At 35.3% G+C, this 26,949-nt stretch overlaps 3 protein-coding genes across 5 annotated transcripts in view; 1 reads left to right on the top strand and 2 right to left on the bottom strand.

The window, feature by feature from the left end:
• Window positions 1-7,779, bottom strand: part of LOC143152550 (very long chain fatty acid elongase 4) — a 31,038-nt gene extending 23,259 nt beyond the window's left edge. Inside the window, exon 1 of the mRNA XM_076322835.1 lies at window positions 7,493-7,779. The gene's annotated coding sequence lies outside the window, so the exon portion shown is untranslated. The remainder of the gene's footprint in view (window positions 1-7,492) is intronic.
• A 1,931-nt stretch (window positions 7,780-9,710) lies between these two features.
• On the top strand, window positions 9,711-21,529 carry Alka (glycine receptor subunit alpha alkaliphile). 3 transcript variants are annotated; one of them, XM_076323264.1, is made up of 10 exons: window positions 9,711-9,833; window positions 15,292-15,612; window positions 16,202-16,272; window positions 16,912-17,011; window positions 17,388-17,542; window positions 18,612-18,767; window positions 18,881-19,021; window positions 19,100-19,329; window positions 20,551-20,667; window positions 21,087-21,529. In XM_076323264.1, the coding sequence occupies exons 2-10, from the start codon at window positions 15,539-15,541 to the stop codon at window positions 21,339-21,341; spliced, it is 1,299 nt and encodes a 432-aa protein (XP_076179379.1). In that variant the 5' UTR covers window positions 9,711-9,833; window positions 15,292-15,538; the 3' UTR covers window positions 21,342-21,529. The 3 variants fall into 3 exon arrangements, with proteins under 3 accessions (XP_076179379.1, XP_076179377.1, XP_076179378.1); XM_076323262.1 differs by having other exon boundaries at window positions 20,551-20,691; window positions 21,087-21,528; XM_076323263.1 differs by having other exon boundaries at window positions 9,741-9,833; window positions 15,369-15,612; window positions 20,551-20,691; window positions 21,087-21,528.
• Window positions 21,530-21,632: 103 nt separating this feature from the next.
• On the bottom strand, window positions 21,633-26,240 carry LOC143152779 (periodic tryptophan protein 2 homolog). Its single transcript, XM_076323260.1, has 15 exons — window positions 26,060-26,240; window positions 25,692-25,804; window positions 25,431-25,525; window positions 25,221-25,349; window positions 24,863-25,133; window positions 24,558-24,742; window positions 24,215-24,455; window positions 23,625-24,129; window positions 23,204-23,541; window positions 22,956-23,103; window positions 22,681-22,858; window positions 22,461-22,604; window positions 22,315-22,389; window positions 22,017-22,236; window positions 21,633-21,941 (listed from the first exon to the last, which is right to left on the bottom strand). Exons 1-15 carry the CDS (start codon window positions 26,075-26,077, stop codon window positions 21,800-21,802), a joined length of 2,802 nt encoding a protein of 933 aa, XP_076179375.1. The 5' UTR covers window positions 26,078-26,240; the 3' UTR covers window positions 21,633-21,799.
• Between the last annotated feature and the right edge of the window lie 709 nt (window positions 26,241-26,949).

Here is a 26,949-nt window from a genome sequence, read left to right as displayed (position 1 = left end):
TAATTGTTTGACTTATAATTTATGACTCTAATCATAATTCTTAAGTATATTACAATTAGATCATAATAATAGACCAACGATATACAATGTTTCATTTATTTTTATCATAATGACTACTTGTGTTACTTTAGTAAATTATTGTAGTATTAACACTATCTCTTTAAAATTATTATTATTTTATGGTCTTGGGAGATGTAGAGTCTAGTAAATGAATTTATCTATGCGTGTCATATATCAATGAATGATTCAGCAGCTGTCGATTATGGCTTATTTGTCAAATAAACACTTATAGACGTGAATCGGTAACATCTGTCTACGAGCATTTCATTGTTAAAAGATAGCGAATGTCTGTCAAATATACACCTCTGATAAGAAGTTTGAAAACGTCGACATTTTTAAACAATTTTCTGTATTTATTGGTCTCAAGGTTCCAGAGATGATGTGTTTTTCAATGCGACTATCAGCTTAAACGAAATTGAAATTGTCGGTGCGAAAATAACATCGGTATAAATTTCGTGTTTGAACAGTACCTCTACAGTGCCAATATTTTAAACATATATTTTATTTAATCTTTCAATTTCAATTACGTACACAAGTGATAATAATAAATGTATATTATTAGTAATATATTTAACACTTATTAATTTGTTTCGAATGGCAGTTTCAGTACTTCGAATCATTTGAACCGACGATTGTAAAATGATTTTTTAAATTTTGTCACGTATTTTGCCAAGTTATCTACGGAATGATATCTTTCAAAACAACTAACAACACGAAGACCTAGTTTCTCGTCCTCACGCGTCATCAACGATAACAAGATTCCTGTTCTCTCTTAATTTTGCAATTAAAAATATACTACGCAAGGTTTACTTTCGTTTCAATCGTTTGCACAGCGTGAAGCATTTAATCTTACCATCTCTGAAATCTCTGTTTTCTCTACTAATACGAAATAATACGATTGACCAGATCAAGACTACATTTACAAAACTATATTTTCTAAAATTCGAAGGTATCGATATTTATCAACTAGATCTGTTTTCGTACACGGTGTTACACAAAATACAAAAATTACCTCGTACTCAAGGTTATTCGAAGGTTATCTGTTAAATTTATCAGCAGCCACACTAGGCACAAAATACACATAGTCTCGTAAAAAGAAAATATCGATGTTCTGGAAATCTCGAAAAATATAATCTTGCATAAAATTATCATTTGTCAGTCCTTTAACGGAGACACAAACAGTCCTGTAGTGGTCTTTAGTTTACATCGATCTTTGATATCATATTAGACATTCTTGATCATAGATCTTGACTAGAGATCTTCGATCACCGTATTAGTCCCAGTGAATTTCTAACAAATTACCGGATCCTTGTAATACTCATTTCGACATTCCAGAAATTTGCTAAAAAATTAATTCCAGGTACATAAAATCTGCGTTTCATCGCTGTTCCTCGCTTATCCGGCTACGAATCAAAACTTGCTAATCGCGGTCCATCGTTTCGAGGTTTTTATCCGAAGTCGGATATAAATTCTCACGAGCGAAACTGTTCTTAAACGACACGATCCACGATAGCGAATAGTCGACGAGGATTCGATCGAAACGAAGGGAAAAGTTGACTGACAGAGAGTGGGTTCCTTTCTTCTCCTTCCTTTCTCCTGTATCGACGAGTCAGGCCCCGTGTCTATCGTGATCATCGGAATTCTATGGATCGTTAGCTGTGAAACCGTTAACGTTATCATTCGCTGATTAATAGATGTCGAACGTGGAAAACGATAAGAGGGTATATCTGAGCATTCTACACACTAATCGTGATTCGGTTCGCGACTACTTGCACGGTCTGTCAGGTAATCTAGATAAGAATGAGAAACTCGAGGACAAAAGTACGGTTGACAAGATCTCGATGTAAAGTAGAAATCGATGACAGCCAATTAGAAGAACTTCTATTACGAGTGGTCTCGGTAATCGCTGTTATTCTACAACGCGATAAAAATTATTTTCACAAACAGCGATATAGGAGGAATAACTGTAAAGTAGTAAGCGTATTGAAATATTTGAAACATTGTTTAATAGATTGGATCGAAATAAATTCTTAGGCGATTGCTTCTAATGCGAATTGTAATTAATTTATTTAATTTGAATTTTTTGTGCATTGTAATGTGATTTGTAACGTGTAAGGTAAATTCTTTAGATACCTTGAATGCAAAAAATTTTGTCGATTTGTTAACTTCGTTACTACAGTTTGATATTTAGTGTTAAGGGATGTGGACTACCCCGAAATTTGTGAACGAACTACCTGTTTGATTAAGTATTTGGAAAACTGATAGAAATAGAAATCAATCTCGAATACTATATGAACAAACTTTCATTTTTGACGAATAATTAAAAGAGACGAATACAAATTTCAGTGCTACAATTTTTAGTTATCAAACATAAATGTTTTTTTCAGAGAACTTGAGAAAGTATGTTAAAGCAATTAGTCGTACATCATAATTTCAACTCCGTACACCCAGCATAAAACATTTGTCCATTTCACCACAGATGAAACGAAACACGCTAAGCAGGTTCATATTTCTGATCGGTAGAATTAATTTCTCTACTGATGTCCTCAGATTCTATTCCAATGAATATCCGACGCGATTAAATTTCGCTTTCTACGTATATCTAGGCTAGAAATGATACATAGTACAAGACTTGCAGCATCTCGTTATCTCTAATAGTTAACATTGACCGATCCAGCGATTAACAGTAATCGTGGAAAGGGAAATTTGAAGGAGTGGTCGAATTAAAAACTATCTAATTTCACATAAGCATTTAATTGGTATTATTTATTAGAAGAGTAAAAGTTGAACGACTAGATTTGGTTTGATCGTTCTTGTGTTTAATTATCTTATCGTAACCTTGTTTTCCAATTCCCATATTTCAATGTCACATTATTTTCTTAAACTGCGAAGTTTTTTTTAAACGCTCTTTCAAGATCGTTCTCATTTTTTTACGGATGGTGGTTCTTCAAAATTATAAATTTCGAGTCGGTCGCTCGAGAACCACTTTTTGAATCGTAACTTGCCATTCAGTTTCGTGATAAATGAACTCGATGGTCATTCTCGATGAAAGTAGCAGAATTGCGATATATATACCATTTTTTTTTCAAAGAATCCTAATTATAGCCATTTTTCGTCATCATTTTCGTCCCAATTTAAATACACGGTGAATGCTACTTTTGTGCTCCTTTTGGACAACCGTTGAATCTCTGATCTTATTTTCGAATCTCTTACTGTAAAACATTTTAAAATCCGAAAGGAGTTAATGTTCACGGAGTGTGGCATGTTAAAATTGCTATGTGAAATTACTCGTTATTTATTGAAGTGGATTTTACGTTTTGCGAGATATCAAGGTGACTTTCGATATCTTAAATGATTAAATTTTAAACATGTTTACATTTTAGTACAGTATTCTCTCACTGGTAATCAGACTAACAAAGTAACTTTGCACAACATTAATAAATCGCAATGGAGCGACAAACGTATGGAGTTAACCATTGCTGGTACTCCAGATTGTAAATTATCAATTTGTTACTGAGTCATCGAGTTCGTCGTTTTAAGCAATGAATAAGATATTTATCGAAAATCTAAATTTTATCTAAAATTTTAGACTCTTAAAAGTCTAGGAGTAGTGGACAAAATTTAACACTCTTTAAAACTTATTCAACGCATTCTTTATAAAGTAGAAAAACTAAAAAAAAACTACAGGAGGTAATCATTATTACCCGTGGACCAATTTTGCTTACCTCAAGGTCCGACTAGATAAAAATCTAGTCAGCTCTTAAGGTGAGAATCTAAAACTTAAATATAAAGTCTCATTAGAGTCCATTCAGCTGTTTAGACCTAAACATGTTAACAGCCATACACGCGCACATTCTAAATAAAATTTCTTATTTAATATTCAAAACGTGATCAGGGGGTTCTAGAACGTTTCACTGTAAACAAATTTTTCTTGAATTTGTCTCGATTAGAAACATTCTCTTCCTAATATATACATTGGAAAGTAAATACATCCAGCGTTACCATTTGAAAAATTAAAGGTCACCTTAACGTCTCCTACCTTACAAGGAGATACTACAACCTGTAATTTTTTATTTCGAACAATCTCATCGAATGTAATGCAACGTCTCTTGAATTCCATAAATAAGTTACAAACGGCAATCGTTATCGACCCAGATTGTACAAAAGAGAAACTCAATACGCGTTTGAATTTTCAGTTTCGATCAACGAAACGTTTGTGTACTGGCTCGCGAAACTGCTTCGCGTTATCTGAACGAGCCTTTTACATTGCAAACCGCATCTGTATCGTTGCACATCCAATGCCAATGTCAGCGCATGCGTGCGAAGCATGTGTCAGCCGAGCGAACCGCTCGGTTCGGTTCCCCTGCAATTAGACGCGCGGTATATCCACAATGTATCGGAGGCTGACTAGCACTTTCTTCTCTACGCGAGTGAACTCGCCACGATCACCTTGCTTTCGAGGCCAATGTCTAGGCCCGAGAGAGCACCAAGATACGCACAAAAGATTTCAGTAGTTCTGCATTAACGGTAACTTTCTGTTACTCTTCAATAGTAACTGTCGAACGCTTGACGATTGTACTTGTATAATAGCAAATATAAAATGAACAGCACGAGTCAGAAAGATTATGAGAAAGCAAAGTATGCGACTGAGCTTGGGTCAACAACGAGCGATCAACGAAATATAAATGTTGAAAGATAACGAATGTATAATGAGCAGTATAAGTTAGAAAGATTATGAGAAAGCAAAGTATGTAATTGAGCTTGTGTAGTTGCAGCTGATGAGAAATATACAACACGTTAACTTAAAAATGATCTTGAATCAAAGAAATCATAATAGTTCGAAGAAAAAATGGAAAAGTTGAAAATTTCTGGAGATAAGTAAGTATGTTTATCAGCGTAGGGATGTTATTTAAACGACGCGAAGGTTAATGGTAATTCGTAACCAAAAATCTACAGATCTACAATTAATAGTTCTTCGCATAAAATTCAAATTATGATAAATAACAGAAATTATTTTCTCGAACAAAGCAAGCTTTCTTCGACTTCCCATTAAATTGTAATTATCGATCAAATGTAATTATAATGTTCGAGCCTTATTTTGTCGCAGTCAGTTATCCTGTAGCTGGTCCGTTATCATGTCCCGGACTTTTTCGAAAGATCAATCGTCTTTTTCGTAGCCGATTTCTCCAGCCCGTGGCAGATATTTGCATTTCCAGTGGAACGAGTGATTGAAGAAGCAGCGAAAGTGAAATCTCCTAGACGCAACAGGCACGAGAGAGATCTCTCGCGCAACTAATCGTGAACGTAATTTGTTTAAATAACCTCGAGATGGTAATGTTCCAGTCGAGTGCCCGGACACCGAAAGTTACTTAAGAAGAAAAATGCTTTCGAGCACGCAAATATTTGTAACAAACTTACAAGTTTACCCGATGATCTTTGTACTCGTGGTTACGGTAGAGGAAACAATTCTTCTTAGATTTAAATTTAAAATTAAATTTAATATTCTGGCAATAGTTAACACGGTACACATGAGTGTAAATAAATTTGAAAACTACAACACGTTCTTATAATAGAGAAGGAAAATGATAGCTTGAATGCATCTCTAGAAATTGTTAATTATTCGGAATTACAAAAGTGAATCTTTATGATCGAGAAGTCACAATATTTTCGTTTCTTTTAATTTGTTACGACATTAATTAACGGAAAATATCGTTAACCGCGATTATTAAAAATACGTGTAAGAAAAAAAAAGTAAGAGAAAGTACTTTAAACATTTTTCTACGATCTCAGCGTCGTTTTCTACTTAACAAATTTTCTTTTCCCTTCTCCGAACGAAATTTTCTGTTTTTTGTTGAACACGAAAATTGAAAAAATCGTATCCCTAGCTACAAGTATAATACTAATTATATCTTCCTGAAAAGAAACTAGCTTTTTGTTCAGTTTCCTGTCTCGAAAAATTATTTATCGAGTAAATCCATTTAAGTTGCGTAAAGTTCTTCACACGGAACGAAATTTTTGTGAGACGTGTAAATAGCTTTGATACGAAACCGCATATTTACTTTTACAACAAAGTAAATGTTTAACGCTTTAAGCGCAAACGACGATGTCCACGTTTGGCCTACTAAAGCAAATCCGCTGCCTCTTCTATTATAACGATACCGCTATCGATTTGTCGCGATTTAACACAACTGTAGAACGTGTTACGTCGATTCTTGTGATACATTCATCGGCCTGGTCTCCCAGAGAAAATTCAATCTAATTAAACAATAATACGGAGGAAAAGTACCGAAAAAAGAAATAGTAACGAAACTTGTGTACGATTTTAGTGACATCGATTTAAAAAAAAAAAAAAGAAAGAGACAAGAGACTTGTCTACAACAGGCTTCCGGTGGTCGTGTCCAATGCGTTTGAGAAGGCCGTGTCCTTTGTTACCATGTGCTACAAGCCTCTCAAACTCTTTTGTCCCGTGTCTGGCCCCACGCCCACGTTTTTTCCCTGACAATGTCTAATCTCAGAAACTATCGAGCCTATCTTCGAGGTTTCGATTTAAATTTCCAATTGCAAAAAGAAACGAGGGAAAAATTCCGCTCCGGAACGAAGTGCAACGAAGTGCAACGAAGCGCAACGAATGTCAAGAAACACGTTGAAAATGCTGTTTAAAAACAATCACTTTGACCTTGCCACCGAGGATCGAATACTCTTAGTGTTGATATCGTGTTTCCGTTGCAACGGAAAGCCCAAAATTAGAAATTTTGCACAGATGTTACGAAAAAAATCGACTTGGAACACATAAAAGTTTCGTTATCATTTTTAAGAAGTGTATACACTTTTATCGTTTCTACAATGATAAAAACAAACGAAATAAATGAAACATATGAAACGAGTTCAACGATCCGACTACGTTTGCTAAATAAAAATGCGTCAACAAATACTTTCGAACGATAGTGCGTGCGTCCTGTCAATAACGACGAGGTTATGAAATTATTATTACAAACAGAGTAACGCTCATTATTTTACAATAAATAGATTTCTAACGGTTGCACAATCCGAGAACAACAATGATAAAATATATATAAATAACAAAGAGGACCAGTATTTAAGCAAGGAGTGCGTGACACAAATTCACGAAGTGAACGATTCAAAATAATCCAGGTGGACGAAACGATTGAACAAATTGGAGAGCAAGTTCACATTCCCCCGTAAACTACTATTTACGATGCACATCATGCGATGGGATCAAGATTTGCATTACTTTTAACGCGATGAATACCAAACAGAACCGTGTACACTGAGATTGATTAACGATAAGACAACAATTCGATCGCTCGCAATCCTAACGCACTGAGGTCGATTTAATTGAACGTTGAACGTGAATCGAAGCGATCCGTTTCGCGAAACGCATACATTAATGTCGAATTTCGTGATTACTCACCGTACGTTTTTTTAACTAGACGGTAGACATCGCAAGAATTTTGACACTGCTTGTCTACGTCAAGGACCTCGTAGGCACGCGCATCGTCGCGAGGTACTCTTCCACGGTTTCACGAATCTCGCGATTAATCGTCCGGAATTCCTTCCACGAAACCGAGAAACAAACGTTTCGTTCACTGACCGGTTAATTTTCACCTGTACTAGAACACCGTGGACGTTTCATCGTTGTATTTCGTGGAAAACACGCGGCGGTGTTCTTTCTGGTTCCTCGGGCGCGGAGGGTGCAGGCGCCGGCCGGCCGCCATCATAGAAATCAATACAACCCTTACGGGGAGCTTACATCGTATGGGATTTGATCAAACGGACGGTTTCGCGGTTCACGGTTGTTGCAACTCGTACACGGTCCAGTAGACGACTGGTTCCTGCGATGAAACATGGATCAGGTTTAATAGGATAACACGGATATCATTTTTAATTATATGTAATTAAAGATACTTTGAATAAAGTTGCGTTTGGGTTTATTTTTAACGAGACAACCTTTAACACCAATCCATTGATAATATTCTGGTGACTTTACAATGAGAAATATAAATATTTTTCATTTTGCATTAGCAGCTGGTGTACCGATACGAGTGCATCGTTTTGAAGTTCGGTTAGTAAGTTTTTAAACTTACAATTAAAGTTAAGAAACGGTAGGAATGATTCGGTACGTTTTACAGAGGCAGAAACACAACGTTTTAACGAGGGTTTAATGTATTTATCGTCGGTTTCGTAAAGATTTCGAGCGTCTACAAGACTCTGAGAAACGTCTGTCAGCATCACGACAGATTCTGTCTCGTATTCGATTTATAGCACTCTTTCGCCAGGAGATAAAGGTCTATGTCCTGGTTATGGCCACTCTGCACTCAAACTCAACTTCCTGACCATTTCGGCTTTCGAGTTGTGTCTCGAGCTCGGCATAATTTCTATGATAATTAAACTCCACGAGAAATCGGACACTGCGTTTTTTATTCAACAGGAAATAAACCCAAGATGCAAGAAATTTGACTGTTGGTGCAGCAATCAGGAACTGTAAGGTAGGATGAAAATTGTATGCGCGACTAGGAAAAGGAAATTGATTCTTCTAGACAGACGTCGACCTGATTTATGTATATACTTTCTATTAATTCACTTGTATATTGTTGTTTTCTTTTTTCACTTTTTCCTTCTTATACAAGGAGGTGTACATTGTTGCTGTCTTTTTTAATTTTTTCCTTCTTGTACAATTATTATACGGTTAATTTCTACTTATAGATATATAATACCATAATATAATTGATATATTTCTACTTATGATACATTAATATAATTGATCGCGTTACGAATGGAAATGATCCAATAAATAATTTGTTTCTGATATTTAACCATTCTCTATTTATTGCAACGACAAATCATTCTTCCGTTACTATTAATAATAATGTGAAGTGATTTTGCTTGAAATTTAACATAGAAAGCTAACGTTTCTTTTATCACTCGAAACCTCTGACAGTCAGAAAAATGTGTTAAGATATTCATCGAATTATGAAATAAAATTATCGATACATTTTAAATATCTGAAAGTCGGTCCAAGTTGGCAGGAGTTCGCGCGCCATTGATTCGAACACAGATTTACATGTAACGGTAATGGCAGTGTCTTAGACTAAACAAAAAATTAAAAATTACGTTACGCTTTCTTGAACTACGCATACCTAGGGCCTTATACATATTGTATGCGGGCATATTAAAGGTCTATAATGAATTCTCTGGTTCTTAACAATTGCATTCGATTGAATTTCAAAATTGTTTCTTCCGTAAACATCGACACGTGTACTGAAATTCATTCTATCGATTAAAATAACAAATTCGTACGAATCTCTTAACGGAATGTATCCATTCTGTCGCGTTTGGACAAACAGTGTCCAATAAATAAGAAACAATACTATTTTACAATATTTTTCATTGCTTGGATCACTCGTACAATCCATTTGCGCAAAAACTTTCGCTTTTATCGTTAAAAATCCCATTTTAAGGATAAGTGTGTCGAATATGCATAATTTTCGACATTGAATTTTCCAAGTTCGTAATGTCGTAGTTTCGGTCTACGTATTGCCGAACTAAATACGGTTTTAAATCGTACGTTACGACTTTAATATTCATAAGCCTTTCTAGATAACACTACTAGCTGTTTACTTAGTTAAACCTGTTTCCGCTAGTCCATTAAACAAGTGACTCTGTCGTATAGAAGTCAATTTCAACCTGCAAATTGCGCCTAAGGCAAAGTTCAATGGCAAGCTTAACCTAGGAATCCAGAAAAAAAATTCTTGGTAAGCCATAAAAATAATTTCTAAACTCTTCTCGAAGAATATGACTGTAATCTTACAGTGATTGAAATTTATAGCCGTATTTTAATATTTGCCGATACACAGTTTCGTTTCATTTTTGCTTTCGTCGTCGCGTACTACATCACGGTTGAACATTTGGCCCGCACTGAACACCGAAACGTTAGGTGACACCCGTAAATCAACTCTAAGATATGTCAGATTTGACAGATTTGGCGAACCTAAAAGAAGCTGTCACCTGTTTCAGTAAACAACGCGCGCGGTATATAGGAAACACTCGGCCGAGAATGCATTTAAAAGTGTCCGGTTCTTGCGTTGCAACGAGTTTCACTGATTTTCTCAACTGCATCGGTTTTTTGCTTGGACACCGAGAAAAGCGTGTGTTCACCACTTTTCACGAGCTATAATTAACGGTATCTGGTGTCTGTGCAACAAGAGCACGAACATTATCGTTCCACTAAAAACCCACCTGTCTTCGACAGAGTGTATACAAACAAGGTGAAATCATTTCCATGAGACGTACAGGAAGTACTCGTAAAGTATTTGTACAATTCGATTTTAGTGGAAAACTAATGGAACGAATTAACCGTTATTTTGGTGCGTTGCGCGATGTTAATACGAAATTTTAAATAGAGAAAGTGAACGCAGATGAACGTTTAGATATGAATTCTGGTGCACGATACGATCAGAATCGTAAAATCGAAATTCATCTTTCGTTAATGAATTGGTGCATCAGCGCCTGAAGATGATTCACAAAGGTTCTTCGTAAAGCCATTTCAAACTTCTTAAATATATTATCGTTAATTTAACTTTGAGTTACAAGTGCGTTTTAGAAATGATGTATTTTCAGAAACAACGCGCGCCAAGAATTCGTACGAAGAATGTACTGCGCCACATGTTACACACCTCGATGGAAACGCGACTTAAAGATACCTGCTCATCGGATACCTGATGATAATCCATATTATGAACACAATATTATTGCTCCAATATTATTAGCACAATATTATTCAAATAATATTTTTGCCATAATATTATTGGCACAATATTATTGACATAATATTATTGACACAATACTATTGTCACAGTATTATTGACCCGATATTACTGACATCATATTAGTGTCACAATATCATTGGACAATGTTATTGTTTCGATAATATTACTCGTGTGCGAGTACCTTACGTAGAAGCTTTGTTAAACGCTTCGCCTCGTTAACGAAGGCATATCCGGTTGCAGACAACATACTTAGTTCAAAACCGGGTGCTACGTTTTTCGAAAAACGAAATCACCGATAACGACAGTAAACAAAAGTCGTTAAGACTGTCCCGAGTCCTAGACGATTACATGTAAACGTTCTTGCGGATGAATCCGATTTCTCCGCGTTACCGATACACCAATAAGATTTCCGGTCCCCACGGGCGTTACAAAAGTTTTCACGCCGCATTCGGGGCGTTATTTCCATGAAAAAAGAACCACGCGCGCGCATGTTTAAGCACGCGCCTTTTACGTCCATCGCGAGAGAAGATTAAATAGGACAAGCTGTGGAAGCTAAATAGCCACATAAGATGACTTTCTATCCATCGGTATAACATTTTATCGTGTAACCGGTAACAGTTGGTCCTTTCCTCCTCGCAATCTTGGACATCCGAAATGTTTTCCGCGGTCACGTCGGCTCAGAATCGATGAAACGCGAATTAAATTCAAATTTTTAATCTAGCGACGAAATTCAAACCGTATACGGTTGAACGTCGATTATCCCAACTAATTGGGAGATAAATCCGTTCGTATAATCAAAATTCGGATAATTTGCCTTTTAATGGTGTATATATGTATGTTGATGTCAGTTTCGAAAGGGTTTACACTTTTATTCTCGGAATTCTATAGTTCGCTGAATTTTTACATAGAAAACCAGAGATTCCGTTTGAAAAAATTAAATTTACTGTCGAAAGTTCTCCACGTTATCCACAAATAAAGTATAACTCGTATTATTCTTCCCTCGAAGCCACATAAATAGTTTTTGTAAGCAACACTTTCTATTACTTAAAATAACAAACATGCTAATGTATCCTATCTCTTATAGGCCACTCTGTTGTTGATATAACATCTTTTACTCGGAATTATTTATACAATTTATTAACAAGGTATTGACATTTTCTCCTGGGATAGTAATAAAGTAGTTAAGAAAATTGCACACTATACAATAATCGATGACTATGAAATAAAAAGAAAAAAAGTAAATTTGCGATTCTGATGATCGACGAGAAGAAGAATAATTTTATAGTGAATAATTCAACACGCGGTATTTATAAAGGTCTCTCTGGAAGAAATGATTTTGTCCGAATCAATGGATCTCTGTTCCTCGATGGTTTACAGAAGCGATTGACGATTTTCGCTTGTCACCGATTCTGGTGACTTGACACTTTCATAAGGTGCATCTTTCACAGAATTTCTAGATGTGTATTCAATCTAATTAAACCTGTGCTTCTCAAATTTTTCAGAGTGTGATCCGAATTATACAGTGTTCTCAGACTTACCGTAAAATTCTTAACAAAACGGTAAAGCAATTTAAAAACGATATCACTTACGTTGCTTGCAAATCAGTTAATTTCTCTACATACAATATAAATATATTCGTAGTAAGTAATCTGAGTTATTAAAAAATTTTAATTCAACTTATATTGTAAACACCTCGATACACTTCTGGATGCCTTCTACAGGTTGAGAAGCCCTGATTTAGGCTATTAATAAAATGACTTACGTGTATACCAATTATGGGTACACGTATACTCCGGTATACCTCGAGTGATTAAACTAGATGAATAACATTATTAATTACCCTGTCGGTTCTCTCTTCGCTGATCACCTCTGATCCAGTTGTTCAATTATTCTATTCAGAGATAAAAGTGGCCGTGAGTGTTAATGTACTCTAATTCAGAAACAGAATTAATTAAGAATACAGAAACACAGTTAATTTTGTAAAGTGAAGGAGTACTGGAACTTCGTTCGCGAATTACTTATTATTATTTTACTGCACACGAAATGGTATTTTAACACTAAATTGATTACGGTTCGAAAGTATCTATTATACTTAACTTAATCGTTAAGTATCACGGTAGAATCCATAAAGTAATGCGTCCACGCGTGAAACGTTTCTAAATAATAACAACGTGTGATAGCCGAGTGCACGAAATCGCATCGAACCGTGGTATTTCGCGTTACAAAATAGCAAAAATTGAATAAAAACTTCAGCACTAATTAAATAAAAATTAATCCAACAAATCCAAAAATTATTCCTCCAGTGTTCACCTTCTGAAACTTTGCTTTCCAACATCAGGAAATGACCCTGACACGAACCTATCCTCCTGTACCGACAACCGAGACCACCCACGCGTCCATTGGAATTGAATCCACGATATGCAAGTGCATATACATGCGTGCGTTGCACGAGTATGACTCAAAGGCAACATTCGTGGAAGAAACGAAAGAAAAGTAGAGGAGAGGACTCATCGAGGCCGCCGATTCAGGTCGACATTTAGACTAGTGTGACGTCTAATCGCGGTGCATGTGAATGATGCTGGTACCGTTGTCCTCTCATAAGGGTCATATCCTGGAGAGGGGGCAAAGAGAAGAGAACCATATCTGTACAAGGTGTGAAAGAAATATTCACCTGTGTTTCCTGTTATTGATTCCTAAGAACAAACTCGAACAAATTCGACCAGGAGGATTTCAAAATTTGAGAAGAAACCATCTGGAGGAAACAAACTGTTCTCTCGCGAAAGATTGTTAACCTTCCAAACAACGAGATCGCGTAGAGCCCTCCTAACTCTGCTTCCGGTGTTTATATACGCGTCGTTGTCGTGCAACGTGTCGAAGATCGTCAGTTGTGTAGCAAAATTTATTTTCGATAATAGTACCTCGCCTTGGATTGTTTTTCCTAAAAAACCGAAAATTCTTCCCCAAATCCATGACCTCAACCTATTGTTCATCCAAACTTCAAACTCATTGTCATCTTTGACCAAACCTAAGCCTAAAGATAACCCCTAGTATTTTTCTACAGTATTTATATTTTTTTAAAATCGTCATCGGAAGCAGATTGACACCAACAGTTTCGAGCTACAAATTGTCAATATATTGACAAATTACTGGCAAGTTTCCACTCTAAATTGTATTCGGAAATAAACCAAGTGTTACGGGATACGACCCAGTTATCGATTATTTCTCTTTTCACTTTTGCAATCGATCAACAAATTCGCAAGAACGATCACCAATTATACCAAACTTGTAATCTGTGAACATAAATCAACAATTTGATTAAATTGTCGAAATATAAGAACAACTCAATTGCTTGAAGCTTTTTATGCAAGGTGTTTAGCAGTTTCTAAAAATTTAATTACCCCGTAATTAGTAACCGATAAGTTAATCATATCGGACGATTATATTCGCTTTGATTATTTCTACTGTGTTTTATAAATCAATTCGGTCACACTTCATTTAACTCCGACATGCTTGACAGAAACACGATAAGTTGCGTGGAAGTGGGCAGTGCAAAGCGGTAAAAGCGTATCGTTTCTATTGGTAATGTTGTACCTTCTAATTAACCAAAATTTTAACAATCGAACACCAGTTGGGGAAACATTCGTTCGCGATGTGTGATTTTTTTCAAAATTTACCCTCTCGTCGAATAGAACGCAGTAACGATCGTGTAAATTGGGAAATCGATTTTCGCGACGAAAGATAACTTTGAAAAATATTTTTCGACCGAATGTCCAACGATTCGAGTACGCACGCTCAAATGCAAGAGCAACGGTGCATACTTTTTTCACACCGTGTATGCACGTGGTACACGAGACTGGAATCTTGAACTAACTGTTGGGTCCATCGACTGTTTAGAGACGCCTCTTTCAGCAGAAGAAGAGGCCTCACTCTCTCTGATCTTTCTCTTCCTCCTTTCGATAGTCAGTCACTGTTGCATGGAGATCCGGAAGAAAGGTGTCGTTATCGAGTTCATGAATCTTTCTACGACGAATGAATTCCCTTTGTTTCTCGTCATTTGAATGATAAAAAAGAGGAACTTGTTTGTTTTGTCGTCCGTTCGATCGGTCGAATCTACTTTTTCCTAGAGATCTTAACAGTTACTTGTACGATAAAAATACTCCCATTGTAAGTTAAAATGAGAATGAACGAACAGAAGTTCCAGTTAGTAAATACAATTTGTGAAAAATAAAAATAAAAGTTCTCGCGTAACTTACAATGTTATTTAGGTATCCATTTTCCAAAGGAAGAAAGGTAAGTTCGAGTAGAATTACTCGATTCTGGGAAACCATCGTGGTTTGGGATTGAAATTAAAATTCAATTACTCCTTTATTGTAAGACGTAAACATATTTATATAAAACGTCGAAACGAAAACGTTCCATTTTAAATGAATTACACGATTCGAAGGATCTCGTCGAGGTGCTGGTCTCTGGTAGCAGAAAAGTCCAAAGGGTTAATCCTAGACCTAACGTAACTTCCGTTAGCCTTAGGATCGTTACGCAACCGTAGGAAAGCGACAACCGGACCGAAGTATTCGACGATATTTGCAATTGAAGTAGATTGCGTGTAACTGCCACCTAATGGATTAATTGGAACGTCTGTACGCCGACAGGAAGGCTGTTCAAAACGTATCGACAGTTGTCGAAATCTTAGGATGAAGAACGCGGTCCTGACGGTTCTCTGTTATTCGTGGCTGAACCTTTTCACGGAAGTGCGCTCTCACGCGAGGTAAACGCTTCCTCTCTGTCTCTGTCTCTCTTTCTTCTTCTTTTTTTCTCTCTTTCTCTCTCTTTCTCTCTTAACGACTAATCCCTTACCGCATGGCGCGCCATACGCGACACCGAATTTCGTTTTATTTTAGTTTTCGACCTTCACCGCTCGGAGAAAATTTGACGCATGGTTGTCGCACACAGGTCATAATTATTCGAACGATAGCGTATCCTAACTGTACAGTCATATAAGCGTTTCTTGAACAAATAGAGCCGAGCTACCGGTTTCGGTCGTTTCATTTTCAATCCGCTTACGTGTGCAAGTCTTTTTTTTCTTTTTATAAAATTCACGCCGGTATTTTTCTGTGAATTTCTTTCGCACCGTGTACAAATTTCGCGTGAGCGGGTAGTTGCACACAGTGACGGGCAAGAGTATCGGACACCGCTCGATTAGTATGATGGAAATGTTTATGAATATCGAGTTGTTCGGAAAGTCGTTTCGTTTTTCTTTTTTTTTTTTTTTGGTGCAAATGAAACACGATTTTTTTAGAGCGTGTAAACATTTTATTAAATTGTATATTCTCTTGTTTTTTTATTTGTTTTCACAGTTCGTTGTCCGATGACACGAAGAATTCCACGCTAAAGTCGGTGATACTTCTACCGGAGCATTATGTGAAAGGTTTGTGACACGTTCGATAAAATATGTAGTACCATGTCCTTCGAATTTACACTTCTAAATTATACACAATACAGTCAAGAATCAAACAATATAGTCAAGTCACTCGAATGTGCAATAATTTAAAAACTGAACGTATCGCAGATGTTGAACAATCGGTATCGCGCGATCGGTACTACAAAATTGTCGAGAAACATTTTTTCATCGTTTCGAACGGTGCAATTTTTCAATCGTATCGAATTGTTCGTACTTGCAAGTATGAAAGCTTTCAAGCTGGTATACTTTTGAAAACGAGCCACCAGCAGGAAACTCTATCGCTTCTCAAGGTGTGCACATGGTATCCTACTTTCCAAAAGCAACTCAGTTGCAATATCTGTAGTCTATTGAAGTTGAATCAAGATGCAACGTCGCTACAATTCACGGTAAATGTTGCAAAAAGATTGAACGGTAGCGATAAACCGTCGATTTTCAAATTTTCTACTCGAACACGGTGTAAATAACACGAGAGATTTACGATCATGCAAAACCAGTTACCTTAATCTGGACTACTGTTACGTCGCTTGTTACCATCATTTACCGAAGCATGGAAACAGCGCTTAATAAAAGGAATAATTAATTATATGTAAATACATATGCGTGCAGAAATCCGGCCACCGTCGAAGCAAGGCATGCCAGTGATAGTCGATTTCAATATCCTCGTGGCGGATATTAATTCGATAAACGTAGAAGATATGGACTTCCGGTGAGTTCGAAACATATGGAACAAAAACATTATCCACGATTTCGTATACAATAAACGAGATCTGTACGCGATACGATACGTGACGTTCTTTGATGTACGAAGTGAGAACAGTAGAGAAAAGAATCATCGCGGTGAATCCAACGGTGCATCGATAAAACGAATGTTACATTTTGGGCAATTTAGTTGACCTTGATATCGCGAAACGAGCGATCGAGTGTATAATTTAAAAGAGAAAAAGAATCAAAAAATCCGTTTTCAACGCGTGTAAACGAAACACGTTTCTCCGAATGTTTCTGTTCCCTGTCCAATCTAATTGTTAGCTAAATTATTGCTCTTGCGAGACTTGCAAAAATAACGAAATTGCTTGTCGAAATAGAGTGGACATGTTCGTACGTGAGAGCTGGATTGAGTCTCGACTAGACATGCCGGACGAAATCTTCGAGGAGGGCGACGATTACGTGACCCTCCCCCCTGACTTCTTCGACAGTTTGTGGCAACCTGACTTGTACTTTTTGAACGCGAAAGTTTCTGGTAAGTTTATGGTAAATATTTGATTTACGTTCCTTCAGAAATTTACGTCCGACCAACCTACTTTGCCTTTAAACGTGTTACCAGACCTCTCGTCCATTCGACCAAGATACGTTCCATTTTTTTTCGGACAATCTCGATGATTTTCTTTAACGTAGAAATCGGTGCAACAGGTGCCCCAGGGTGTCGTATTGCAAGGGTTTTACTTTCAAGGGTTTTCTTGAAAGTAAAAAGAAACGCTGAATTAACCATTTTCATATGCACAATATGGATACATCGCGAATCGAATAGGCGAAAGATTGGCTTTCCATTCGTGCATCAGGTGTAAAAATATCTAGACACGTTCTTGCATATAACTTTTTCTAGTTTTACAGTTACGTACAAAGTACTGTCCATCCACTCTACACGTATAACGTATTTTGTGGGATATTTTCTGCATTTGTTTGAACAAATAGGTTTAAGATTTAGGATATGGAATTTAGATTAGTAGATTGGATAAGTTTTACGATTATGAAGAGGATGATTTCTCTGCTCGTCCTTCTTCGCTCTTTCTTGACGGTTGAAACTTTCAAGTCGCATAAATAATCCCAAGTTCTCCGTGAACTGATTCTGTCTCGAAGAAATCATGAGTAAAAATGCACCCCGTATCAACCAATGAAAATTCAGTTCTCCCTTCTTCGATCACCTTTCATCGATAAACACAGCTCGATGATGCAATTACGGCACAGCCATAATTCTGGCTATGTATTTTTTCAAATGTTTATTTTCTTCAAAATACACCACGTGTTTAAAATCTTCGATAACTTTCTTTCGTCTTGCAAGTTCGTCGCTGTATCCTGAATTACGGATCTGGAAAGAAACGAATAAAAATTATAAAAACAATTCTGACGCTTCGAAACTATATTTAACGCGTTGGTACCTTAAATATTCTTCACAAACGCGCACAAACGTACCAACCTATTATCAAATCAATTTATTCGATATTCCTTCGATTTCACCGAAAAATACTCCAAATTTTGAACACTCTGGTCAGCGTTGCACCGAATCGGATGATATACCCTTTTGCTTGCAGAGATCGCGGCACTGAATCACAAATTTTCCTCGGTGACTCTCTACAGAAACAAAACGGTGAAATACTCGGCGCGAATGCACGCGATAATCGCCTGTCAAATGGAATTTCAGCTCTACCCGATGGACATACAGATATGCCCTATCTACATAGAAAGCTGTAAGTTGGACGAAAGAATCGAAGCGAAATTCGTAACGGAACAATGTTAATGAAATTACGTCGATAAAATCCAAGCTGGACAGAGCATTTGTGATTAATTTAAACTGCGCTAGTTTCATACAACGACCAGAAGTTACGTCTGCAATGGGGAGCGGGTAGCGTCACGGTGAACCCGGAACTGAAGCTGCTGCAGTACGACATCGGTAGACCTATGGTCGCGGAGGAAACCGTGGACTATATGCTCGAGAAGAGTGGTACGATCGTGATGGTGTGAACGCCTAAGTTTATAGGTGTTTGAACGAGTGGTGTTTGAACCGTGGACATTTTTACAGGGAATTTCTCGCGGCTGGTGGTCTACTTCCGCTTCGAGAGACAAATCGGCCACCATCTGATACAAACGTTCGCACCCTCGACGCTGGTCGTGATGCTTTCGTGGTTCAGCTTCTGGTTGGGTCTGGACGCGATACCTGGTCGTGTTGCCCTTTTGGTCACCAGTATGCTCACCCTGGTCACGATGTTCACCGGTCTGAAAAGCGACATTCCACCGGTCGCGTACGTGAAAGTACGTTTTCCCAAGGTGGCCTTTTCATTCAGGTTCACGAGTGTTCGCGTACCCTCGCTAATTCCTCGTCAGATACCAGAAAGACAGAGAAACGCGTGAACGTCGTGTTGGCCGCCGAGTAATGTCGCTTTCGTGTGTATAATCTTTTTATTGAACGATCATGTAGCCCGTCACGAGCAATCGTACGAACATGTTTACTCGTGTTTTAGTATCGTTCGAATTATTTCAATAAGATCGTGCTTCAACGAAAGTAAGGGTAATTGTTTGGTTCGGAGGGAAACGTTACCATTAACGACCTTGACTTTTACGTATGATAATGTGTTATGACATATGCGAAGGACTGGGTCGTTGAAATATTCTTCTCTGTGCTGAACAATTACCAAGATAGGAAAGAAGATGTACAAGTGGTAAGAAATAAGAGTTTAAGATTTCAAGAGTTTATGGTACTCATAGGTAGATTTTAAGATCGACCCTCTCGGTGTAAAATTAATTGTTGTTGTTTACGAATATTTGATATCGTAAGTCTTTTTGCAAGGAACTGAACGTGAACTGAAAAATTGGTTTAAAAGTATCGATTCAAGTTCGTCGAAAGGAGATCACGTTGGTTTTACACCGAAAGGATCCACTCCTGATGAGTAGTATAAACCCTTTATAGAAAAGTGTTTTCTATTATTTAAAATAGCGAATCTGTTAAAATACATGTAGATTTAATACAAACTTGAAAAAATTAATTATCATTCATAGATGAACTTTAGGTTCTTAGGGTAAAAACAGCGTTTACTCGGCACATGACATCTTTCTCCAACATTCATCTATGATCTTTTTCTCTCGCACGTACCCCTCACGCCATCTACACGTAGATTCGCTTATCATAATTCAAATTTAAATTACAGAAAATTCTTTCCAATATCGACTCTCATCGTTTCACATTTTTGCCGAATAACAGAAAAGAATGAGTAATATTAAGTAACAATTTCTTTTTACAATGCCAAATTGCATTCTTTTGCAAATGCTGCGAAGACTTTTAATAAAGATATTTTTAACGCTAACAATCGTAACTTTTTCTATACCATGTATTCTTATACATAATGTGTATAATTGTAATATAATATATATATATTATTATAATAATCTGATAATGTAACAATGTGTATATATACCAGAAACTAAGTCACCTACTCAACTGGTAAGCAACCTGTTAACATACTTCTGTGTGCCCAGGCACTGGATGTGTGGATGGCGGGTTGCATGATGTTCGTGTTCGCTGCCCTCGGTGAATTCGTGGTGGTCAAGGTGCTCGATTTACAATATCAGTTGGAATACGACCTACAGGCATCAGTAATATCCCAGCTCTACCCAACAGTTTGTATAACGGCTGTGTCATTAACGTTACGTAGATAGATTGAGGCAATGAATTTATTCATTTGATAAAGCAAACAAGACTTATGTAAAACACGAGTTTCCGTTTGTTAAAACGAACTATCAAGGTCGAAAATACATTATTCCTTTCATGATAATCACTACAGTTATACAGAGTACTGTTGATGCATTGACTGTCAACATTAGTGCATGTCGGTATACCGATTATCAATAATTATTGCAACAATGAAATATGTATCAGCATTAATATGTATCAATGATCTGGCATCATGAATGCGTATTAATGAACTATCAACGTGTCGTGAGACACTTGATAAAAGTAATTAGAATACAAAACAAAATGTCTAAAAAAGATTGAATTTTTATTTTATTTTCAGCGGATAATGTTCATGGATAAAGGCCAAAGCATCTGGGACTATGACTCAACATATATACCAAAAATAAAAAACAAAAGAGCCGGTAGCAAGCATCTTCTGCAGACTACTTGGCTGGATCCTGAATATCAAATGATACGTGTAAACAAAACACGATCACAGGAAATTGACACTTACAGTAGAATGGGTTTCCCTATACTTTTTCTTTTGTTTATGATTTTATACTGGCCAATACTACTACTTAAAAAAACAGCATAAAATTAAGTACAGTATATTTAGGTAAACACATGTAAATTATTATTAACATTTCATTGCACGATATACATTATTGTTACATTATTGTCTTATTATTAGATATTTTAAACAGTATTTACGCAATACTTTCGGGTAAAAAGTATCACATAGAAGTTTCACATAGTTAAATCATGTAATTAATAAATGTTAATATTTTATTTCCTCTGTAAGAGAAGTATCTAATTTTTTAAATACATGTCCTTTGATGCTCAATATACAGTATATATTAAACAAAAGCTAAATTTATCTAGAACATTAAATGAAACAATCATCCTTAAAGAATAATTAGTAAATTTATTACAAAATACTTATATACATATAATTTGTACATACTATATACGTGAAATATTTGTATGCATTTAAAAATGATCTATCTTTTTAGTTTTTTATATTTATCATCGATATAATCCGTGTTCATACTTCTAATCGAGATTCATTTCTTCAACTGAAAGCTTATCAGATTCTTCATCTATTTCTAATGTTGACTTATTAGAAACAGACTTTTTAGCTTTGTATTCTCCCACCTTTTTCAAGTAACTTATGGTGTATTGATTAAAATCACATCTGTAATGACAAAAAACAAATTAACAATTCTTTCTTATTAGATAAATAATTATTACATAAAAGTGTAGTGATTACATTTTACTCAAATCGTGGTATTTCTTTTGCATATTTTTCTGCAGCATCAGTAATATCGGCATTTGAAATGCAGAACTTAAATTCGGTCCATGTTTGGTCATTATAGTTTCTATCCAAAGAAGATAAAAGTGTATATGCCTAGTCACTTCCAATTCTGATGCTATGAATTTCAGTACCTTTTCTACATAGATATCAGGTAAATTCGTCACAGTTAATTCAACTGAAAGAAAATATATGTAATATATACACAAGCATTGGATAACTATTAACAAACATCGGTGAATTAGTGTTAACTTACTATCTGAGTATGGAATGTTTTCTAGGACACACTTTATTAGCAACTTTTCGTTCAGTTTTAATGCCATCATTAATGCTGAAAATATCTTTTATCAATATTGGTTTGTTCTGAACAAAAGAAATTATATGTATATGAACAATTAAAACCTTTTGTGTATTCCTTCTCCATTAGAGTCCTTTTCACAGTTTCTGGTGTAATTCCCAATTCCAATTGAAATGGATCAAATACTAGGCCAACATCTAAGGAATATATTAATAGACCTTCTGTTGTAACTGCAGCCCATGCTTGTCCTACATAATAGAAAAAAAAATGGTAAATACTGAATATTTAAAACGTTTTCAATAGATACTATAAAGCTAATTTTACCTGTTGGAGAAAACTGCAAACTAAATACCCTCACTTCTGGTTTCATACTTCTACTTGCCATGTCCCCACTTTTAACACCTGGCAAACGTAACGTTACATTTCCTCCCTCATTTTCTTCGCGTTCTTCTACTAGAGCCAAATTTCCAAATTCTGATAGATTCCGTCTGTTTATGATATCCTGTGCATAAACAAATTTTTATTAAAAACTATAACATTTTTATTCAAAGAATAGGCAGAATAAAACAACGTTTTATTAGTATATTAAAGTTACTTACATCAACCGCATCCAACGATCTATTTTGAGTCACAACAAACTTTTTAACAAGTATAAATTCTTGAACGTTATAAATACAGATATTCTTGGATTGGCCACCAGCTAATATACATGTACCATCAGCTGAATAACACAAAGTATTGAAAGCCCTAAAAATATAATTTCATCAATATAAATCTAAAAATTACTAATAATTATTCTTCATGCTATACTAAATAATTTGTATTTCATCCTTATGTAAACACTTACTTGCCCTGTAGGCTCTTCTTTGCAGTAACAAGATCGGTATCAGATCTTCCACTACCTAAATCATTTCTTCCTTCAATACTGCCAATTTGGATTGCCGTTTTACACTGAAAAAATGAGATCAGCCCATCCAAAGTAGCAACCGCTACTTCTTCGCCATTTGGTTTGTACGTAACATATATACCGTCTGCAGTTAATTGTATTGTTTCGTGTGAAGAACCACTTTCGATTGCATTCCATATTTTCAATGTCTTATCCCAAGAAACTGATGCCAACTCGGTGCTAATAGCACTTGGACTGAATGCCAAACTGACAACCGGACCTTCGTGTCCACTTAATATCTATCAAACAATTTTTTATTTAATATAATAATTAGTAATAATTGTAAGAGTAATGAATATGAAAATATTGATTGAATACATACCTCCAAGAGTTTACCCAGTTTAACGCTCCATAAGTAAATTTCAAAGAAATCTTGGCCTCCTGCTGCAAGAAACTCGTCACTTGAGTCTAACGCAACGCAGGAAAACTGTACTGGGCGCGGTGAAGTAAGAGTTCTAAAATTCCTATACCTTGCTAAATCGTACGCTCTAACAGTTCCATCGAGAGAAGCAGAAACAATAAATTTTCTGTTATGACTAAATAAAACTCCAGTTACTGTGGATGTATGTTCGTGAAATGTAACAGAACAAAATCCGTTCATTGTGTTCCATAATTTAACTTTTCCATCGTCGCCACCGGTGACGATATATTGACCATCCGGACTATAAGCCAGATAGTTCATGTTATTACTGTGGCCCTGTTGTTTCATAGCATAAGTTTCACTTTGCCACTCCCATATTAGTAATTGTCCAGCCATAGAGCATCCTAAAGCTATCCAATCTCCAGTTGAATTTATTGCAATAGATGAGATACATTGATTTGATATACTATAAAAATGATAAAATTACGTATTACTAAATAATATTATATTAATATAGAAAAGAATTGATAATGTAAATTGTTAAATGTTACCTAAGAGAGTGAATCATATTCACTTCAGGCATTTCATACAAATAAAATGAACCATTATTGAATCCTACCACCAAAATACAAGTCTCCTGATGATACGCAGTTGCACTAAGTATAACTTTCTCGTTTTGCTGCTTTTGAACATTATTAGTTAAATAATGACGACATAATTTTTTATAACGGAATTTTTTAATTTCGGAATCGGAATCACTATCCTTGTCATGATCTCTTTCCCGAGAATTCCCTAAAATATGAACCATGTACATTTCATACTATTATTCATTTTATATACTCAAATATATACACATATATATGTTAGATAAAAATAGTTAAAAATCAAAATTACGTGATTTTTGTAAGTTACGCTCATAAGCCTTAGTCTGTTTGTCTGTTTTCTCTATAGCCTTTTCAATATCAACATCATCTTCTATATCACTATCTGTTTGTTGCTTATCTTTCTTGACAGGAGGTTCCCAAGGTACTAAATCTTCTGCATCAATTGTACATTCCCAAATACAGAGTTGGCCATTTCTGTATAATACATGCACGATTATAATATTAGTAGAATATTTTTACATAAGTTATACTTAAGATACAGTAGTGTTCCCCTAACTGGTACTATTCCAATTAGAGGAACACTATTATACTTACCTACTAATCGTAGTCAGATCATAACTTTTCTTCTCAAAGTAACATGCTACAATTGCATCAGAATGACTTCCAAGATTTATATATCTAAAGTTTGCATATTTTTCCAAACTGTATACTTTTGTAGCCATATCTTTAGAACCAACAGCGATTAATTTTGAATCATAAGACCAATTAACAAATGTTGTATCATCCATAGCTCCATGATATACACGTTCCATAATAAATGGATTGTATGTACCCATTTGTAAACCAGGCACATTAAAAATAAACACTAAAAAAATTATTATCATTATTTTAGTTTATTAGAATTTAAAATATAATGTATGCATTGAAAATGTAAATTATATTAAAACCATACCATTACTTTCTTTACATACTGCAAAATGTTTCCCATCTGGAGAAAACTTTACACATCTAACACGTCGTTTGAATCTATATGTATGTATAATCATTTTACTGACCATACTAATTATATGAGCTTCACCCACTATAAACACATTCAAAATAAAACATATAGACATATTAAGAATAGATTAATGTGTATAAAGTATAAAAAAGTATTGTGTACCTTCATTAATTGCAATTAATAAAGCTCCATTAGGTGACAAATTAATACACGTATAGTTGTACCTGCTTTCCACAGGTATTGTACTTGATTTATTGCTAAACACAATTTTTATACATTATTCTATTTATTTATACATTACCTATTTGTGCTTGTTGCAAATTATGGCTATTGCAACAATTGGTTAAATATCACAACCAATATAAACGTACATTATTATAATTATTTGAATCTATATACTTTCATATAAATTATCAAGCTTACTTTTTTAAATCAAATATTGTTATCCGATTTCCCACAGGACTGATGAGTGTTGATCCATCTGGAGAAAATACTAAGTCTCCCTTGCGGTAAACTGTACCAAGCAGATTACTAAACTATAAAAAACATTTAAAAATATGCAGTGTTTGTAACTCTTTTTGTTATAATTTTTATAACTGTATAAAAATATGATATATTGTTAAATATATGCATATATATACATATATTTATAAATCAACAATCATAATATATTAGATACTTGTAATATATTACTGGATTAGGTTAGAAATAATATGTATATAATATTGATATTTATTCTACCGTTTTTTTCGGTTTATTTAAGAAATTCTTATTAAAAAATTTCCTTTTACCTTATATGCAAACCTCATGGTTTTTCAATACGTATGCATACAATTTTTCTTATCAATACTTTTTACTTCCATCAAGCACGTTCAACATGACATTTAAATCGAGCGTGCTGCAGCCGCTGTAGTATTATTTCCGCTCAACCGCATGTCCGATCACGTGTTTAAAATTAAGGTGTTGCCTCAAACTATCAAAACCTCTATAATATATTAGATTAATATTAATTAATATTAATATCGTTTGAAACAATACAGGTTTTAAGTATTACTTTGAAAAATATTATAAAATTGTATTAATTCATATAGAACGCTAATACATTGAATAATACATCAATGAAACGTTCGAAAAATAATAGTTTTGCATTGAACTTGAATACAACATATCGAACAATCTGAAGTTTTGTACTCATAAGATAGAACAAGCCGCAAAATATGAAAAGTAAAATATCAGTATATTAAGTTTCGTTATCATATAATACATAAGAATATAGAAAAGGTATTTATATTTTCTAATGGAAATAGTTATTTCAGGAGAAATGATTGTAATTTTGACTAATACTTTGAATTGGGAACATGTTTACTTAGCTACGTTTGAATCTAGTCACGTGTTCTAATGTGTTTAAGCAAAATAACCTCAATGTATTATACGTTTTCTGGTCAATACTTTCAAGTCAAAAAAGGTCGTTTCTGTAGAAATATTTAACATCTTCTCTCGAAGGTTGAAGGCATAAAAGTTTTCTTGAAACGTGTAAAAGAACAGGAAACGCGTGTCACGCGCTTCGACAGCGAAGCCCTGCGCGACGAGGATGCGTAGTAACCACGTACGGAACCTATAGAGCGGCTTGACGTCAGATATAAAAGATGAGACGCGCGCCGGGATTCGCTTCCGACACTGT

The sequence above is a fragment of the Ptiloglossa arizonensis genome, chromosome 11 (genome assembly GCF_051014685.1).
Source record: "Ptiloglossa arizonensis isolate GNS036 chromosome 11, iyPtiAriz1_principal, whole genome shotgun sequence".
NCBI classification, from domain to species: Eukaryota; Metazoa; Arthropoda; class Insecta; order Hymenoptera; family Colletidae; genus Ptiloglossa; species Ptiloglossa arizonensis.
This window is presented reverse-complemented; position numbering and strand designations above follow the sequence as displayed.

Coding starts and splice junctions, on each gene's coding strand:
- Alka (XM_076323262.1), top strand. CDS start 15,539: ATGAAGAACGCGGTCCTGACGGTTCTCTGTTATTCGTGGCTGAACCTT. Junction 15,613..16,201: donor GAAGTGCGCTCTCACGCGAG/GTAAACGCTTCC, acceptor TTGTTTTCACAG/TTCGTTGTCCGATGACACGA. Junction 18,768..18,880: donor CCCTATCTACATAGAAAGCT/GTAAGTTGGACG, acceptor AAACTGCGCTAG/TTTCATACAACGACCAGAAG.
- LOC143152779 (XM_076323260.1), bottom strand. Junction 23,104..23,203: donor AAGAAGAGCCTACAGGGCAA/GTAAGTGTTTAC, acceptor TTATATTTTTAG/GGCTTTCAATACTTTGTGTT. Junction 22,390..22,460: donor GGAGAAGGAATACACAAAAG/GTTTTAATTGTT, acceptor AGATATTTTCAG/CATTAATGATGGCATTAAAA.